This window comes from Lonchura striata, chromosome 2 (genome assembly GCF_050655825.1).
Source record: "Lonchura striata isolate lonStrDom1 chromosome 2, ASM5065582v1, whole genome shotgun sequence".
Taxonomy (NCBI): Eukaryota; Metazoa; Chordata; class Aves; order Passeriformes; family Estrildidae; genus Lonchura; species Lonchura striata.
In genome coordinates, this window is record NC_140704.1 from 44343035 (window position 1) to 44362487 (window position 19453).

At 45.8% G+C, this 19453-nt stretch overlaps 2 protein-coding genes and 2 non-coding genes across 5 annotated transcripts in view; 3 read left to right on the plus strand and 1 right to left on the minus strand.

Annotated features, from left to right (window-relative positions):
* Positions 1-45: 45 nt before the first annotated feature.
* RPSA (ribosomal protein SA) lies at positions 46-4640 on the plus strand. Of its 2 annotated transcripts, XM_021531266.3 has the most exons (7): positions 46-91; positions 324-491; positions 1479-1597; positions 2814-3059; positions 3872-4000; positions 4230-4398; positions 4498-4640. In XM_021531266.3, the coding sequence occupies exons 2-7, from the start codon at positions 359-361 to the stop codon at positions 4590-4592; spliced, it is 891 nt and encodes a 296-aa protein (XP_021386941.1). In that variant the 5' UTR covers positions 46-91; positions 324-358; the 3' UTR covers positions 4593-4640. The 2 variants fall into 2 exon arrangements, with proteins under 2 accessions (XP_021386941.1, XP_085429421.1); XM_085573295.1 differs by having other exon boundaries at positions 4230-4640.
* On the plus strand, positions 2152-2308 carry LOC116183344 (small nucleolar RNA SNORA62/SNORA6 family). The gene has a single exon (XR_004147944.1). It is a non-coding gene; the product is annotated as a small nucleolar RNA SNORA62/SNORA6 family (small nucleolar RNA).
* Positions 3207-3365, plus strand: LOC116183352 (small nucleolar RNA SNORA62/SNORA6 family). The gene has a single exon (XR_004147952.3). It is a non-coding gene; the product is annotated as a small nucleolar RNA SNORA62/SNORA6 family (small nucleolar RNA).
* Positions 4641-16208: 11568 nt separating the features above from the next.
* Positions 16209-19453, minus strand: part of TMC2 (transmembrane channel like 2) — a 31242-nt gene continuing 27997 nt past the window's right edge. The window contains exons 18-19 of the mRNA XM_085561150.1: positions 19011-19131; positions 16209-17924 (exon numbers count right to left, since the gene is read on the minus strand). Of these exons, the coding sequence (XP_085417276.1) occupies positions 17641-17924; positions 19011-19131 (405 nt within the window). The 3' untranslated portion in view covers positions 16209-17640. The remainder of the gene's footprint in view (positions 17925-19010; positions 19132-19453) is intronic.

A 19453-nucleotide genomic window follows, 5' to 3' on the forward strand; every position in this document is an offset into this window, starting at 1 on the left:
CATTGGCTGGCGAGGCTATAAATGCGCGTCAGGAGGGGCTGCGCTCTCTTTCGGCTCCGCGCCGCCCGGGCCTCCACACGGCGTTGTCAGCGTGAGTCGGGGCCGCCGGGCGGGGGGCGCGGGGGCGCTGCGGTAACACCGGGGGCACTGTGCATCCCGCCGCACAGTGCAGCCCGCCGGGCCGGGCCGGGCCGGGCCGGGCCGGGCGGCGGGAAGGCCGAGGCCTGCCGCTGGCAGCGCGGGAGGCCGCCCAAGATGGCGGCCGGGGCGGCCGGACCTCGTGCGCGGCCCCTCCGGGCTGAGCCGCGTCCCTGTGCCCGCAGGTTCCCTGTCGTTGCTTCCCAAGGGAAACCCCACAATGTCCGGAGGCCTCGATGTCCTGCAGATGAAGGAGGAGGATGTCCTCAAATTCCTCGCTGCCGGGACCCACCTGGGAGGTACCAATCTCGACTTCCAGATGGAGCAATACATCTACAAAAGGAAGAGCGATGGTAAACAGGCGGGATGGGTGGCCCGGGTTGGGCAGCTGGGATCTTGTGGGAACATCTGGGAGAAGCAGAAAAGTGCTTGTGCTTGATCTCCTTAGCATGGTTTCTCCGTGGCCTTTGCATATCAAACAGTGTTAACTCAAAGAAATAGGACAGAATACTGATTTTTGAACAATTCTACTAGTTCTTGACTGTTTTAATCTTGGAATTTGGTAAATCAGTCACAACTGGTTTGAATAGTTTTGCTAGTTCTGTCTTATATTAACAAAATGGTTTTAGTGTCTCAGTAATGATTTCTGCTTGTTAGTATTGGTCATCAATTTAAGCTGCCCTGTGTTAAAAGATTAAAACTCATACCAGGGCTAGGTTTTTGATGATAAATGCTGGAAGAGTGTGACATAAAAACCGTAAGAGGAGAATTATAGCTTTCCATTAGCTTGAATGAGACTAGGGTGTTGTCATTTCATAAAGGACACTGAGAGACTAGTGTGTGGACAAGGGCAGCAAAGCTTTTGGAAGGTCCAGAAAATGTAAAGAGGAATGACTGAAGGAGGTGTTTGTTTAGTCATGAGAAGAAGAAGCTCAGGGGGGGATCTCACTGCTCTCTACAACTATGTGAAAGAAGGGGCCATCCTTTTCTGCTTGCCAGCAGTCAGGATCCAAGGAAATGGCCCTAAAATGAGACAAGAGAGATTCAGATTAGATAATAGAAAAAAAATTTCACTGCTTGGGTGGTCAGATGGTGGAATAAATTGCCCAGCTGCCTTTAAGGGGGACCTGGATATGATGCTTGGTGTTATGGCTTAGTGGTTTCAGTGGCAGTGCTGGGTGAACAGTTGGCTGAGATGATTTTGAACCTCTTCCAGCTTTGCTGATTGTATGAATTTTGGAGTAACCACAGCCATGTGACAGGTTTAATGGCAGAGGAGTGCTATCCTGTTTGAGGATCTTGTATTTGCTGGTTGCTCTAAAGCCTTTTGTTGCCAACAGGTATTTACATCATCAATCTGAAGAGGACCTGGGAAAAGCTGCTCTTGGCAGCTCGTGCCATTGTTGCCATTGAAAACCCAGCTGATGTGAGCGTCATTTCTTCCAGGAACACTGGACAGGTATGGACATCAGGAAGCCTGCAGTGTTGAGAGCAGGACTCCCTTGCTTGCATGTATCATTGCTTGCTAGTGATAATAGGCAATAACAGCAGTTTTAACTATAGGAATGCTTTCTGTAAACATGGTTTTTGTGTTGCACATGGCAGCTTAAAACAGACAAGAAACCCACTCCCCACTTCAGGGCATTTGATAACTTGGTTTTCTTCCATATCCTTCTTCCTGTTGGATTTCTGTCATATAGTGGTCAATTATGGTGACCCCTTCCTACCAGAGCTACTGTGTGTAATTGGCACTGATTTTCTGGGGACAGTAAGCACCTGATATGAAAGTAGTCAAAGAAGAAATTTTCTGTTACTGAGCAAGGTATAGTAAACCGGTGTATTTGTAATTTTGACTCTAAATTTTTAGCACAAAAATGTTCTGTTGTAGAAGATGATAATGTTTAATTAGTTACTGGAGTTTGTGCAGTTAGTTGGTTTAAGTAACTGCAGGTGGGGCCACAGATGGTTAGGGACATTCAAGGGTGGATTTCTGCAGGCAAAGCTTGGGCTTGATGTGCACACTATTAAAGCTTGATGCTGAGGTCATTTCTGGCCGATGAGCTCTCAAGTGTCGGAAGTGTGCGACAGCAAAGGATGGCAGGGTTTTCGCTAACGCCAGGAGAGGAGCTCCCTCTAGGACTGGAGTTTGATAGTAGGCCCTGCCACATGCCTGACAAGTCAGAAGCTGTTGGAATTGAATAAAAACACCCAACTGCAATCTGAATGGACACAGCTACAGTTTGTGTGTATTTATTGCTGAGTTTTTATGTAGCTCCTTGAAGTTCCTGGGTAATGAAAATATTGAGAAATAATGGAAGAAAACATGCTTTCCTTTTTTTTTGTAAGCTTTTAATTCCCCCTTCTATGAATTGATTATGAGAGTTTGGAGTAGAGCTTGCCAATGATTTGAGGGGAAGAGAAGGCTTTTTTCCTTGTCCTGACTTACTGTTTTGCTGGTGGATATGGTCTTTTAAACTCATGGTGTAGCTCTTTTCAATAACATTTTTACTTTGTCTCCTTCTGAGGTGGTGAGCCCTGGTTTCACAGGAATGGAAAAAAAATAGTTCACTTAAATGTTGTGCACATTCGCTGGCAGTGACCTGGCTGAAATGCACTTTTCTGGCTTGGTTGAAATGCAATTTTCCTGCTTCACCTTTGCTGTGTCCCTTTTGCAGCGTGCGGTTCTGAAGTTTGCTGCTGCCACTGGGGCCACTCCCATTGCCGGGCGCTTCACCCCTGGCACCTTCACAAACCAGATCCAAGCAGCTTTCCGTGAGCCACGGCTGCTGGTGGTTACGGACCCGCGGGCTGATCACCAGCCGCTGACAGAGGCGTCCTACGTCAACATCCCCACCATCGCCCTGTGCAACACCGACTCCCCGCTGCGCTACGTGGATATTGCTATTCCCTGCAATAACAAGGTAACACTTCCTGTGGCATTCCTCCAGAGTGTGCCCTAGGCTTCCAAGATGGATGCTTTCTGCAAGGGAGAGTTGGCTTATGTCTCACGTGTTTCTTGGGGGATGAGCTAATTAATCTCTTGCAGGTGGGTGGGGAGGAGAAAATAAAGTGCACACAGTTGGAGCTTGGAGCTGAGGCTGCTTTCTGGCCAAGGAACTCTCAAGTGTAGGACGTGTGCTACAGTAACCTGGCAGGATTTTTCGCTGACACCATGAGGGTCTGCGTGACCCAATGAGTGGAGTTTGATAGTCATTCTTGCCACAGATCTTGAATATGAATGAAAGGTAATATGAACTGATGGAGAAACTGCTCTGAGACATTGCCTTGCCAGAAATCACCTGAAAGGTAAAGATTGGGAAGCTATCTTAGATCTCTGTCTAGATGTCAGTCACCAAGAGAAGTGTAAGCCACATGTGAGGATGTGTGTAAGCTTTGTTTATTTTGTCAAGTTATCCGTTTCTTCATTGTTGAATATGTGGTGAACGTCATCCCTGTCCTTTGGATGAGACTCACATGAGCAACGTGAAACTTTGAAACAGGAGAGTTACTGCAGGCTGTATTGTAATGGCATAGTGATTTCTGCAGAGACCTGAAAATGTCCCTGGGAACTCTAAAAATTGCCCTTTTTTTGAGTTCGGGTACTTAAGTCTGGCATTGGCAAGTAATGTCTTTCACTAAGCATGAGCCTTGGATGGGGTACAAATAAGTCTTTTGCTCTTTCTGCAAAGGTTTAGCTTTACAGCCAACTCTTACATACTTTCTGCTGTTCCAGGGAGCCCACTCAGTGGGCCTGATGTGGTGGATGCTGGCTCGGGAGGTCCTGCGCATGCGTGGCACCATCTCCCGTGAGCACCCATGGGAAGTCATGCCTGACTTGTACTTCTACAGGGATCCCGAGGAGGTAGGAATCCTCATGGCAGGGATTGTGTCTCTCTGGGATGTTCTCCTGTCTCATGGTCCCGTGTGTCTGCTGTCGAGGACAGGTTTTGCTAGTATAATGATGGCACTTTACACTCTGCTGTGCTAGTTGGTTAATTGTATTCCCAGTTGGTGCCTGTTGTCTGATGCTTGAATAGTAAGGGTTCTGGGATGTGTTCCTGGGAGACTCAGGTTGGGCTCTTCCATTGCAGATTGAAAAGGAGGAGCAGGCGGCTGCTGAGAAAGCAGTCACAAAGGAGGAATTCCAGACTGAATGGACGGCCCCGGCACCTGAATTCACTGCTCCTCCTCAGCCCGAGGTTGCAGATTGGTCTGAGGGAGTGCAGGTCCCATCTGTGCCTATCCAGCAGTTCCCCACAGGTCAGTTTGGGGGTTGTCTGTGGGAAGGGGGGGGGAGGGTGTTGCGATGGTTGGAAGAAGCTTGGGGAGCACTAAGTGTTGTTGTGTTTGTGATTGCAGAGGACTGGAGTGCCCAGCCTGCCACCGAGGACTGGTCAGCAGCTCCCACTGCCCAGGCTACTGAGTGGGTTGGCACTGCCACAGAATGGTCTTAACTTCAGCCCTCCTGTACTGTGAGAAATAAAGGCTGGTTTAGTATGTGCTGTGCTGGTACTGCGTTTGTAAAGTTGTTGGCTGTTGACACGTGGGGGCACGGTCCTCAGGCAAGAGCAGGCATACCTGTTACACCTTGTTAAATGGAGCTTGGGAGGCTGTGGCCTTTGTCCCTGCCTGCAGCAGCTCGCTGGTCTGTCCCTCCTGTCTTTCTCAGTTTGTGAGGCTGGTCTCACATTCCCACCTTCCCTGGCTCCATCCCAGTGATGAGGCAGCAGTGTCTGTGCTCACAGGAGAGGACATGGTGAGGCTGGGTAGAGCAGTTTACTTTTGGTTTTTCTTTTTTAATAGCAGCCCATCTGGGCCCATACCAATGGGCTGTTATTGTTGCTCTGTCTGGGGTTTTATGGTTCTGGTGACCAGATGTGGGAGGTGGCCTGAACGAAGTGTGGTGAACAGAGCCCTTCAGATGAGAGCTGCTTCTCTGATGGAATCCCAGCTTTAGCATCAGTATTGCCAGTTCCTTCCTCAAAAATACTGCAGCAATCTTCAGGAAAGAAACACCATATTCATCTGCTTTAGTTTTTGCGGATTATATTGCTGTGATTACTGGCTATAATGGGAGGTAGACCCTTCACCAAGAGAAATGGAATTTTGCTTGTTGGAAGTGAAGATTGTTCAGATTGGATCCTTTTTTCCATATTGGTGTGGTTACAGATGCTCCTTTTTGTACCTTCAGCACTGCCAATCAACCTGTAAAGAACGTTTTCTCTTGGTGCATGTGTTCATTTCATTTTACTGTAATATAGGGCATATTAGCAGTAAAAAAACCCAAAGCAAGTTGTGCATATTACAGTATAGTAATATGCATAGTATCTGTCCAAAGGTGACTGATATGTCTTCCTCTTGTCTTTACCTATTACATGGAAGGTGACTAAATATTTTGTTAATAATGAACAGCAGTTAGCCGAGAGGTGGGTGAGCACTTCACCATTTGTTCCTGTAAGAGCTCGCCCTGCTCTGTTCACTGCGTTCTTGAGAAGTGTGCTTGTGGCACATCCTCTGCTATCCAGAATCCAGCCGGGGAAGGCTCCTTCCTGCCACCTGAGGTCTGTCACTTGTGTCAGGGACTTTGTACCTGCTGAGTGACTCCCCCGATCTGAGATTGCCCCAAAAGATTTGTTGGCCTGGACTTTTTTTTCACTCTGCTAAAAATAATTTTCAGACTTGGAGCACAGTCTTACCCTTTGGTACATTGAATCTCTGCTGTTACTGTTGCTATTTCACCGTTGTCCCTTTATCCGTTGTGTAACTTCTTTCATGCGAATGTGTTCCTGTCAATGAGTGTGTGGAAGTCATCAGATGGCTCCTGTGTGGGTGATGGTGCTGTTTTAAATCAATTGGTTCTGGGTAATTGCTGGTGAAATATTCCTGGCATGTTGCTGCAATGTGGTTGTTTTCATGTAAGTATTTCCTAAAGTATCACTTTGACTTTCATGATGCTCATTCTTAGAACTGAAGCCTGGCAGTGACAGGTGGATCTGCACAGCCCGGTCAGGAGACAGATCCCTGCATGTGGGTTCAGAATCACCTTGTTGGGGTAATGGGTAGAGTGGGAGGGCTCATTTGCCTGCAGCACTGCAGAGGGGATGAATAACAGCCTTTTAGGAAAGGAGGCAGTTTTGGCTGTGATAGCAGAGGACTCACTGCAGGAAGGCTATGATCCTCAGCATGCCAGAAGAGCAGGGTGGCACAGGAGTGGAGATAACAGCAGAGATGTAGCCAAAGATCCTGTGTGCCAGAGCTTCCCCTGTGGCGAATACCTGGCAGATGTAATCTATTGAGACAGTGTAGAGGAACAGGGAGGAGATAGAAGAAAATCCTTGAGACACTGGCTTGTTCATTATTGCTTTTTTTGGTGGATTTTTTTTTTTTTTTTTTTTTTTTTTTTTGGTAAGTGCAGTGTTGATGTTGAATAAGAACATCAAAGAGCTTGTAATTGTTGTTCTGGATTGATTTGATTTGACCCAAAATGGCTTAGGCAGAGGTTTCTGTACAGTGTAATTTCCATTGAGGGTCATAGTAGTGTTTCCTTTTTCTGTGGCCTTCTCTTTGTGTTTGATATGGGTTAATGGAACTGGGTTGAATGGGGCTAGATGAGCTGCTTAGGATAGCCATCTTCCAGAGTTGGTCTCAACAGGAGCTGGCTGGAGTCTCTGAACATTGTAGAACCCCTCTGGACAAATGAGCTGTTGCAGTCCTTGCCAATATGGTACTGTGTGATCCATGAATGTCTCATACATACAGGGTTTCCAGTTCCCTCCCTAATTTATATGCCACCATTCACAGATGTTCCTTTTACTCTTCGGTCACTTCTTTGCCTAGATAATCACAATATTTCTAGTACCCATGTATTGTCAGATTACACCAAAGCTTTTCTTTTGCAGGAAGCAAATGGTTTTATGCACAGCTGAAGAGATTAATCTCTCTGCTTAAAACCAGATTGCAAAAATATTCCACTCTGCATCTGTAGTCTGTTTTCCTTTGTGAAACTCTGAAAATGGCTATACAATGTTGGATGCTGACTTTTAGGAGTATGGCATACTCATATTATGAGCCTGTTTATTCAAATCAGTGCACTGTATAAGTAAGTATGTAAAGGAAACAGACGTGTGTGATGAATTCACCTCACTGCTCCTCTTAGGAAGCTTCTTCCCTGGAACTGTGAGCGTGTAGCATGCAGTTGGAGTGGATCTTGTAACATTTTTTTCTTTTCTTGGATTACTAGCATCTTGATGCAGATAGACTCTACATGAAATAAAGCACATGGTAAATCTGCAAAATTAATGCAGCACTCTCCAAAGCTGTTTATCTTGTACCTTCTTAGGACAGATGAAGCCTGGCATCTTGAATACATTTTCTGCCTGGCAGAGGGAGAAAAAAGAAAAGCATTCCAGATTTATGTCATTATTGCTGCAGGACCAAGGTGTTCCTGGAGCTTGTCCCCACTGCCCTGCAGCTTCCAAAGGGACATCAGCGGACATTTCAGGCAGTGCTTGGTACTACCAGCTCGCAACCCTTGCAGCCTAAAGAGCTGGTGAAAACCTGACCTGCATCGAGTCTGTATGACAGGTAAAGGTGGAACAGTGCTACAGTGTTGCATGTAGCACTGGGAATGAAGACCATCACTGATCATTAGCCCTGCAAGGAGGCAGACTGTAATAAACACCTTGGGCATGATGGGTACAGTCTTACTATGTCACAACACTTGATTTTCTCAGTTTCTTGTTTTATGGGCACTGATTTCTGAACTAGTTTTTATTTAATTTTTTAATACTTGTGATTTTAAGAATACTCACTGCCATTTTTCTGCTGTCCAGCTTTGGAAGCATGTAATTTTCATTTATACATTGTTCATTTTTACACTCAGTAATCACTGATGAAAAAAACTAATGAAGATCCATTGGGGCTGCTGCTTAAACCCTCAGTTTATAAAGTGAGTTTACCTGGTATGTCTTCCCATGTGACAGCCCTAAATATTTGTCAGCATTTGTTTCACTGGCTACAAGATTGCTTTTATTAGTTCTGTTCAAGCATGAATAAAATAAATTCTAAAGGAATGCAGGATTCATATTTTGAATTATGGTTCCCTAACCATGCTTTGAAGGCCAGAGAAACCTGCTGTGATAGGAAATCTTTCTTTTCATGCTAAATGCCGTTGCACCACGTGTAGAAGGGTTCCTGGGGTTGATTCACAAAGCTCACTCTCTCACTTGGGCAGGACAAGGGGTACCACAGTGCACAGGGACAGCCTGTGCCCACTTCCCTTGATATGGGGCTTGGGTTTTAGCAGCTCAGAAGGGGGGAATGGTCTATTGCATGGGCCAGAGCTGGATGCCGAGGACTGAAGCAACATTTTGGCTGCTCAATGGGACTACACCCAGGTTTAGGGTTACGCAGAGCAGGGTCAGCATGACAGGTGCGGCACATTTCAAAACTCAGAGCTGCTCTGCCACAGGGCACAGCTGTGCCAGAGACTGGGCAAAGTTGCTGTACTAGGGTATGCTGGCACTGCTCCTTCCTGTGCTGCAGATGGAAATGTTAGGGTGCAGCCCTACAGACTGAAAAGCTGCTTGGGACGCTCAGGTTCTCGCCTGGAATGCTGAATTAGTTAGCATTGCCCAAGGAATTGGTTCCAAAGTGTTTGCCACTTTACCTCCTCAGAGCCCAGGGGCTGCTCAGAGTGAAGGAGGTGGTCTGAATGTTTGCCTTTTGGGTCTGAACTAGGTCAGAACGACCTTGCCAGCCTTTTCCGCTCAGATACCGCCAAGGTCATGGAAATGGCTTTCCCGGGAGCAGGCTAACACCCCAGCGTCGCTCTCAGGTGGCCGGAGTTGGTGGCGGTGCCTTGCCCAGCTGCGCCATCCGAGCGCGGGGATCCTGCCGGTGCCAGTAGATGGGGCTCTGGCTCCTGGTTCCAGCGGGCTGGGCGGAGCGGCCGCCCGGGGAGGGAAGGTACAAAGCTGCCCCTCGCCTGGCTTTTTGACTTCCCTCTGCCAGAATGGTGCTGTCTCACCGGGACCATAAGATACCTAAAAAAAACCCCAAATGACCGAAACCCCGATATTTTTTCTGTAAGTGTCTGAGGGTTAAACTTTTTGCCTCCATGCTCAGTTGCAAGCCTTGATCTTGACTGTAATTTCCCTAAGGGAGCCAAGTGTGAGATGTAGCTGCCTGTGAGTGCTCCAAGTTGAAGAAACTCCATCTTGGAAAGCCATGTTTCTAACTCATCTTTCCTGTATGCCTTATTGCTTCCAGTATTTTCTAGAATGGTTTGTCTTCTCCCTAGTACTTCCAAAGCTCCCAGGTATACAATTCACTGCACCTGTTGGCTTTGTTTGTATATGAAAAAATTAAGCAGCACATGCAGAGAGGGAATCAGGTGTGAACCATTTTCTCTCACTTGTTATTTTGCTGTTAGAGGCACTAATTTGAGAGGAAAGATTTAAAAAAAAAAAAAAAAAAAGACACCAGCACTTCCTTCTCTGCAGCACATTTTCCGAGGGCTCCTTTAAGCCTCATTCCTGCTCCTAGCTGGGTAAGGTTTTACGAGCCCCAGGTGCTACGAGCTGAAGTGTCTCCTACCATTTTCTCACAAGGACTGGTGTGGGGTAGGAGTGAATGCGCTGTTTGTTGGCTTTTCTTCTTGGTTTTGTGAGGCAAACCCACTTTGTCTGTGTGCTGTAAGCAGGTAGGTTCTTCATCACCTCTTCCAGGAGGGCTGGGAAGTCTAGCAACTATTTTTCTGATTTCAAGGGCTCAAGTCCTTTGAAAAGTTTTGACATAAATTTTAAGTCATATTTTTTTCCCTAAGCCTGTCTTCTATTTCTTCTTGACTCCTATGCTGCCGTGCTCATTTTATGGTTTATTTTTGTTCTATGAAAGCTACATATTTGTGTTTATTCTTTCAAAATGAAAACTGGGATTTCTCAAACTATACCTCGAATATTGAAGAAGGAACTTCATTAATATGTCAAATCTGAGACTTATGATTTAAAATTTGCCAAGTTATCAACTCTGCATGGTCCCCAGGTGGGATGAGTGCTCTGTGAAGCTATTCTTTTGTGGCCTGTGCTGTCTCTACTCCCCTGGGATCTCAAGGATGGAGCTTGCTCAGTTGAGGTAAGTGTCCAGCTTTCTTTAAATTTTATTTTACATCTTCTATCATTACAAGAATAGTGGGTTGACCTTCCCTTCTAGTGTCCATTTGGTAGGCACTGCTCTTCTGCTGTTACGATAATTGCAACACAAAATACAGAGGCAAGCAATGAGTGCCTCCCATGGTGCAGTGTGAGCCAGAGGGGAGCAGGGTGGGCAGCAGACACAGGGCAGCTGCCTCCTTGCTCTCCTAGGCTGGGATGAGCTCAGCAGTTGTGGTAGCTGCTCAGGCAGTATGTTGCTGGTACAACAGGGACCTGTGGCAAATGTGTGCTTGTCACGTCTTCCTGGTTAGATGAGGTTTAAGGGACACTGTCTAGGATGCATCTGGGTGTTGTGGAGCCCCCAAAACTGCCCAGAGGCTCCCCTCTCACCTGGAAGGCCAGGTGGAACAGTAGTTTCACAAATAATTTAAACATGTTATTTTCAGAGGTTCTGCCTTGCCTTCTATAGTCTTTCCTCTGAATTTGAGGTCGGGTGGTATCAGGAAAGAGGAAACCCTTTATTTTAGGTGGAGATTTGTTTTTCCTTCTGGACATTGGGTTGGAGGAGTACTGTGAGCAATGTATGTCTGATCCATCCCCAACAATATGATGGTTTTGGCTGTTTGGTGGATAACCTGTTCAAATGCAGTACTTGGCTTCAATGGCACCATAGTAGTGTGGCATAGCCAGGTGCTGACTCCTCCTGTTCTGGCAGGACTAGTCAACTCCTTAGAGCCTGTTAAAGGTCTTTAGAAGTTACTTACCCTCCATGTTACTGGCATAGGTGCTGAGGAGGACAAAGTGCTGAAAGGGCATGTGCATGGCTGGGCTTTTCCTGGAGATCGATTACAACAGATTTCCACCATTTCTGCACAAAGGAACTGCTTTTGCCCATGGGTCAATGCTCAGGGTAGTGCTAAGGCAGATGTTTCCCCATGGTTGGCTCTCTGTGGCTGTGGCACAGCCCCATCCTATGTTGGCATGATGACAGATGTGGGGAAAGTTGAGCAGAAGCTGTGGAGAGTTCTACAGGCAGAGCTGCAGCTGCTTGTGAAGAAAAACTTGGCAGTGGCTCATTTGTTATATTCGCAAATGCAGGATCAAAATGCTTCTGCAGCCTTTTCCTCCAAAAACTGCAGGGCTTCTTGGGGAGCAGAAGCTGAGTTTGCCAGAGCCCTGTGCAAAAGCCCTGCAGCCCTGGCCACTGCAACAGGTGCAGGTGGAGCTGGGTTTCCTGCAAGCTGCAGTGGTGCTGCTGTGGTGGCAGTGAAGCTCCACTGCTGTTCAGGCAGTGTTTGTGCTGCTCTGTCTGAGCTGCTGTAGCAAAGTGCCCTGGCTAAGAAAGAAGACATGGTTTTTATTATTATGATGGCTTTTTTTTTCCCTTTCTTCCTGGCCTTGAGCCCTCCAGGCACCTTATTAAAATACATCTGATAATAGCCTTCATATTTTGAAGATCCTACATATCTGCCAAGGCACTGAATTATTTACTGCTGCTGCTATCAAAAAAACCCCAAAAAAACAGAAGTCCCATATGTGTGAAGTGTTTCTTAATTAGAGGAAGGTTTGGATCTGCAGGCTTTTGTAGGAGGTAAGCCTTGGCTCCCCCAAACAACTTTGCTTTGAGGGAGGGAGAATAGAGGAAGGGGGAGAACACAGCTGTTTGGGATGTTTCTGCAGCTGCTCTTCCCTGGAAAAATGAGTTAGTAACGCCATTAAAATAACGTTCCACCTCCTACTAACCTGATCTGTACACTTGATCACTGTGGTGGTTTGTCTGTCCTCAAGCAGTCCAGGTAACAGTGCTGTGCTGCTATGGTTGTTTTCATTTTATTTTCAACTGAGCTGAAGTTATTTTTTCTCCCTCCCACATTGCCAGGAGAAGGATGACACTGGCAGCTTCTGCAGGCATTGCTCGGTTCCTAATGCTCTGCTGCTTTTATATCCTGCAGCTGTTTCCTTGCACAGTTTTTTCACTGCCTTGTGCAGCAGTGGTGGGTGCAGTGTGCCCTTAACCTGATGCTGGCCCTAAGGCAGGTGCAGGGCTGTTGAATTTCTTACCCTCTAGATTTCCCAGCTCTGTGAGCTGGGTTAAAGGATGCTAAATCCCACTCTCATTGCCTTGGGCATGAGCCTCCAGGGAGCACAGCTGAGATCAGCACTGGAGATTCTTATGTCCCACTGTTGTTTTGTTCTCCTGCCTGGGTCTGGTCCCGAGGAGATGAAGAAGAATGTCAGTGGTTGTCCCTCTCCTCCCCTTGGCTTCTCTGCCACCTTCAAGTGACTTTTGTCTGTTGGGTCTTTCCATGGATGTTTGATGCTGATGCACATAAGCCTTTGCTTGCTGGGAAATGGCATCTGTCTATCCAACCATCCCTGGGTGCCTGTCAGCTCTCCTCCCTCCACCTGCGTGCTTGGAGCACCAGCTGCAGAGAGAAATCTCTGTGCTTCAGTGCTCTCTAGTTCTGCTGTCAATCATGGAGGAGTGGTGCAGAAAATAATATAAATTCTGAAACATTTTAAAAATTCATTTATCTTGATCTCAGTGCCTTGAGTGGACACATGCATACACAGACTGTCTCCTGATATGTGGGAGATTGGTGGCCTTTGTTTGCTGAGGTCATGAAGAACATGGGTATTCTTCTCTGAGTAGCACCATTTGGTACGAATTTAAGATTTAGAGACAATGCTCACATCTGGGTTTGGATGTTTATACATGTCTGAATGGAAGGGGACCCCAGGGGGTTGGGTCCTGTGATTGCAGCAGAGCCAAGCCTCCCTGCATTAGCTCAACACAGTGCAGCATTTTGTTGGTATAGTCCATTTAAAACACAAGGCTGAGATCTGATTCAGCACTGATGACTATGTTGTGTGAGAAATGGGCCAGGACCTTAAATCCTGGGGTTTCAGAGTCACTTTTTTCCCCAGGGGAAAACTGAATGTGAGCATTTGGGAGTGATAAAGCCTTGGCTGCAGATGAAGCCGGGCTGCCACCTGCCAAAGGACAAGCTGCTGCCTCAGGGCTCAGGAAAATGGTGAGAAAACCATGACAGAGAGCAAAAAAATCCCCATGGCTGTCAGGCTGGAGAGCTGATAACATTGCATGCAACAGGAATCAAAAATGGAGGAATGACTAATTTAAAGTCTTTTGGCAAGCACTCAATTTTTTTTTTTTCTTTAACCAGGACATTTTTACTTTGAAGGGATGTGATTTAGAGAGGTGGTGGGGTGAGGCTCAAAGGTCCCTGTCTGACCTGCTTTGGTGCAAAAGCACTGATGTGTGGTTGCAGAGAGGGGTCTGAACGTGCTGGGGTGCAGGAAGGTGGGAGACCTGCTGTACCCACAGCCTGCTGGGGTCAAGGCAAGGGCCCACAGGATATTACATTAATTCTTAGTGCATTTTCACTAGCACAGAAGCTGCTCTGGTGCTTCTGACACTGGCAGGAGCCCTGCCTTACAGGGCTTCTGCCACTGCCAGTCTGTGAATGTCCTTGGCTTTTCATTATTTGAAAGCAAAACTCAACGACCTGATTTTTGAAGAAATTCTGAAGTTTCTTTTTTTCTGTGTCTTTCTTGTATTTCCTTGGGTTTTTTTAAGTTTCTTTTTGTTGTTGTTTTTTAGGGTTTTTATGTTTGTTGGTTTGGTTTTTGGGGTTTTTTTTAAGTTTCTGGTGTCTTTTGTAAGCCAAAGGTATCAAGAAAACAGCTAGGCCTCTACAAAAGAGCACAACACAGTATTTGAGCTCTTAATTCCTGTGAGGAAACAGATATTTAAGTGTTTTTCTTGTGTCAGACCTTTAAAGCAGAATCCTTTTCAAATTTGCCTCATGTCTGACCTAACCAGACTCCTTTGCTCAGTTCCCTGAAGGAGACTGGCAGTGGCAGAGCTCCTGCCAGTGCGGGTTGTGGGGCTCCTCAAGCTTGTGGGGCAGGATAAACTGATAAAATCCCAGTCTCCATCATCAGGAATTTTCTCTGGGAAGTGGTTTTTGACTGTCTTTCTTACCTGGATTTGTCAGAGCAAGTTTTTTAGGGTACATCTGAGAAACTGGTGCTGGTGCCAGTTGTGGCCTTTGTTCCTGCAATGGCTCTTGTGGTGTCTGGAGCCTGTTTGTAGGTGAGAGGTTTCTTTAGCTTGGATGTGCCGCTGAAAACCCTCCTCAGCACCCTGAAAGAAACTAAAAATCCATCCCCAGAGTTCTGTTCTGTTAGCTGGCATGAGAAAACCCTCTCCCCTATCCATGAGCAAAGATTCCAAAGAAGAACGGAGGTGGGTGATACACAAGACCTCTGCAGCTCACATTTTCAAGCAAGGTGACAGTTCTATTTCTGCAGAGGTTCAGAATGTGTGATAAATGGCTTTGTCATAGTGCAGGGTTAGCTATAGGAAAAGAGGATGAAAGCTCAAGATTATCTTGACTGGTTGTTTAGGCTATGTGTTGTTATCAGGAAAAAGAGTGCTGTCAGTAGTGGTAGCATCCAGTGCTTGTTTTCCTTTCTCTCCTTGGAAAGCTTCATATAAGCTACTGAAAATACAAGTTCAGGAGTTTCAAAGTTCCCTTTTGAAAAGAACTTTCTGTCCTACAGCAAAAAGCTGATTTTTCTGCTTTGGAGAAGCCAAGGTGCCTTGGTACCAAATACAAAATCAGTGTATTCTTTGCATTCTTTTCTGGGTTTATCAGCAAACCTGCTTAATGGTGTCTACTGTTTTCTGTTCATTGAGAGTACAGAAAGAAGCTTGTCTTGTATACAGCTGAGCAAATTATGATAGAAATGTCTGAATTGTTTTTGTCCCTAAAAGAGAGGAGTGCACGATGTTATCCCCTTCACAACTCATGTTTAGCTATGTGTTTTGAAAAATTGCCTTTTAAAGTTATTTTATTTTGCTTAGGTTCCTGTTCATTAGTAACACTGAGCAGATGCTCTGCCTGGCCATGCAAACTAAAAACTGATGCCCATGAGAGCTGCCTGTTTAAAAACAAACCTCTGATGAGAAGAATAATAAAATAATTAAGCTTAGATAGTTCCATTTTTTTTTTTTCCCAAAGCCTCTTGGCTGCAACATTTGAGCTAGTGGCAGTACAAGATGTGAAAAATTTGTAATGCAGAGAGCTCTTCCAGTCATCTGTGAATGCAAGCTGAGAGCTGTGAAAGACCTTACTAGGAGGGTCCCAGTACTCACCACTGAGGTTTTCTTTTTTTTTTTTTCCCTCTTTCCCCTTGAAGTTAGACTGAGCCCTGGAGGAAGATTGGGATGTATACAGTTTTTCAACAAATGTTAGGGGGTTGGAAATCAATGCCCAGACAAGGGCTTTTTGCTGTTTCTAACAATAGAGAAATAGGAATGAAACCAAACACCACTGAATATTCTGGTGAGTTTGTGAAGTTTAACCTTCAGTTGCATGTGAATAACTGGTAAATGGTCTCAGAATTCCAAGAGACAAATAATAATTTCAGTCCATGTGAGAACTGAGGGCTGGCATTTTCACAACTTTAATGACTCTTGTGCTCTGACAGAGGACCCCACTGTGGACTGGACGGGCAGAGAGTTGCCACCAGCCTGCAGGAATTGTCTGGCTGATAATATCACCCTTGTATCCTGGAGTCTCTGAGCCTGCAACAGACATTGATCAATGGGTGAACCTAATGTATTATAATTAGAGATAAACAAGCCTTGAATGAGTAATTAGCTAATGGGCAGTTGTGTGCTCCAGAGATGACACAGTGCTTTGGAATGCTCCATATTATTGCTGGTCTGATTCAGGGGCCTGATTCAGAGAGTATCCAAATCTTGTAGTAGTTACTAATCTGGTCTAAGTCTGCCTCTGTTTCTCTGGTTTTCAAAACCTGTCTGGAGTTCTTTATGGCTTCTTCATAATGCTTCTTGTTGCCTTTGTGTGTGTGCTGGCATGTATGCACACACACACACACACACACACACTTCCAGCCTCTTTCAGTTTGCTAGCAAGAGGTGAGTGAGATCTGAAGCTGCATTCTCCCTTTTGCAAATTGTGTTTCAGTGTGAGCTGAGTGAAGAGGAGGAGAGTGCTCTTCCTTGATATGCAACCAGTGCCTAAGATACCAGAGTCTGCAGGGCAGACAGGGTGTGCTGAAATGAGGGCACTGTGTTGTTTCTGTGACATCCTTCTGGGCTGGCAGGCTGGGAACACCTTCCCCCAGCACTTTCTGACCAATATGGACATGTTCAAGGAAGGATGTCTCCTGGAAAAGGCCTCCTCTTGTCTGACTTTTCTCCAGTTCAGTGAATGGGTATCTCTGCAGCGAGCTCACCACAGCTGTGTTGCACAGCAGCTCTCATGGTAAAGAGGCAAGACAAGGCCTTTTCTGTGGGACCCAGATCAGAGAAATATCCTTTGACAGGAAAGAAATCTGATGAGTAGCTTCTCACGTGGAGGCTCCATGGGAGAATGACCAACCCTGACCACAGCAGTGTCCTGGGAGCAGCCAAACTGACTTTGAGCTGTGCACCAGGAACAGGTGTTTCTAAAAACAATCCATTGACTTTTCTGTATTTTAAAGCAAAATGCAATGATTTAATTTTTGAAGAAATTCCAAAGTCTCCTTTTATTTATCTCTTGCTTGCATCTCCTGGAAGTACTTTTCTACTGTTCTTAAATGGCAACAGGAATTTTGTAATTATTATAATCAGAAACTAGGCCATTGTTAGGCTCTCAGTTGTCCTGGGTGGTGTTGCTAGACTAGGAATCATATCCAGGGATTCAAATAATGGTGCAAGCTGCTGTCAACAGACTGTGAAAAGAAGAGTTGAGTGGGAACCTAGAGAAAGTGGTGGTGAGATTGAAAGATGAAAGTTTGGAGGCAGTAGACTATAGGAACTATGACATGGGACAAAATGCAGCTGACAAAATTCCCTCTGGTAGGAATCCTCTATTCCTAGTAGCAGCTGCCTTGTGGCTGAGCAAGGACACTCGATTTTTTATAAGAACACTAAATTCTTTAGGCAGAGGAACAGAAAAACAGAAAAAAACCACAACAAACCTCTGTTTAAAGGACAGGTAAAGTCATACCACTTTTATTAATTAAAGAAGCCTTTGAAAGCACTGGCAAGCACTTGCTTCACAGAGCAAGTTAGTGGCCACAGGGCTGCATCCTGTGTGAAGGATTTCAGCAGTGTCATGGCTGATTTTTGTTCTGACCACCTTACATTTCCCTTGGTATCAAAATCAGCAAAGCCTTTGGGGGTAACAACTCAGAAGTACTACTAAGTGTCTAAACAAATCTGTATTAAAGAGCGTTGGATAGATAGAGAGCACCAAGAGTGGAAGTCCAGCATGCAGGAGTGCTTTCCTACCAAAACTACAACAGTTCATGCAGCACAGAAGAAACTTTGCTGAGGTTGCCGAGCAGCCCGTGGGTAGCATGGCTGCCCTCTCCCTCTTCCAGGGACTGGTCCCAGGGGGTGCCCCCATGGCCTGGGCTGGCCAGGGTAGGGTGCCCAGACGCCCAGTGTCCGTGGCTGTGTCACAAACACTTGCGATGGTGTGGTGAATGCTGCTCCTCTCCCGCCAGCCATGGGGCTGCCAGCCAGGACTTCTCCTCTGCCTGGTTTCCTGGCAGGGCTGGTCCCATTTGGAGACTCTATTTTCTTGTCTAGAGCAAAGATTATGAATGTTATTTTCTTGGTAGCAAACACTGCCTTTCATCCTCTCCCCAGTGGCTGCTGTTTCTTGTCTGTGCAATAACCAGAGTGTCTGGGGATTTGTATTTGAGCATCTGAGTGAAGAAATCAGGAATAAGAATGCTCCCCCTCCAACACAACAGCCAATACATGTCTCTGCTGCCCAGCCCCTCTTTTCAGATTCTTACTGATACATTGATATAATAATAATAATCCTACCAGCCATGCTGGTACACATCTAGGTATGGGGTGGTGGTGGGTAATTCCTGATTTTAGTCTTTATTTTCAGTGCGCTCAAAACACTGCCAGCACTATTTCCATTTAAATGAATGTCTGCTTTGGAGGGGATCTGTGCTGGGTTGTTCTCAACCTTCCAGTTTATCTCAGCCCATTGGATTCAAGGGAGTTATGGTGGCACTAGTCTGCTTTTCTCACCTGCACCAGGATAAAATCAAAATCTTTCAGGTGATTTTCACAAGTGAGAACTGGAGGCTCTGACAGCCAGGAAGTGGCTGGTTGAGATTGAGCCTGGAGGATCCATTTTCTTTGAAAATAACTCAGGCCTGGTGCTAATGCCTCCACCTGGTTCTTTCTGCCCATGGACCCCCTCAGCAGCATTTTTTTATCCTAAGACTTAACCCAATCCCGTGAGAAGTTTCTGCCTCATTCATGCTGAATTTTCCAATGAAAAGTTCAACTCAGGAAGAAAAAGTCTGACTCAATTCACCAGACCTGAAACAACACTGAGTTTAAACACTGTTGGCAGAATAAATTGCTGGTTTCATGACCAGAATGGTTAATAGTTGGGATGTGAATCATAATTTTGGATTACAATTCCTACAGTGACAAGCCTGTGTGAGATACAATCCAGTCTAAAAATGTGCCCTTCCAGAGTGTCCATTGGCAGGTGGACTTCTGTGACAGGACAAAATCTGTGCTAATTATACTCATCCAATCCCTTGCTAAGGTGTATCCCTCCAGTTTCTCAATCCTACCAGTCACTTTGGTGGCTAAATGAGCACTTTCAGAAGTGTTATGGGTAGACTAATAATTTTTACCTTCTGCTTGTTTGGGGGGACTTTCAGTCTTCGTACTTGGTGTAAATAAATCCTCCAGATCTTGCAGCATAGGGTTGGTACTGGCTTTGTTGTTTCTCTTGTTTTTCTCCTCTTCTCGTTGCTGCATCAATAAAAACCATTGGGTTTAGTTAAAAACCCAGTCTGGGTGTAATCTGGGAAATGGTGGCTTGGTGTCGTGTTTGCCTGGCTGTTTATTGGTATGAATGAATCTCATTGTCAAGTTCAAGGTGCTGAATCCTGGTCCAGTGATCAAGTGTTTCCAGGCAAGAAAGTACATCCCAGGCAGGACTGGAAAACAGTGGCTCTGCTCCTGTTAGGGCAAAGCACTTGCTGATAATATGGTTTACATCTATCAGGCTGTCTGTGTGTTCCTACAGCTACCAATCTGCCCTCTCCGGTGTATTGGTTAGTTTTAAATGTGG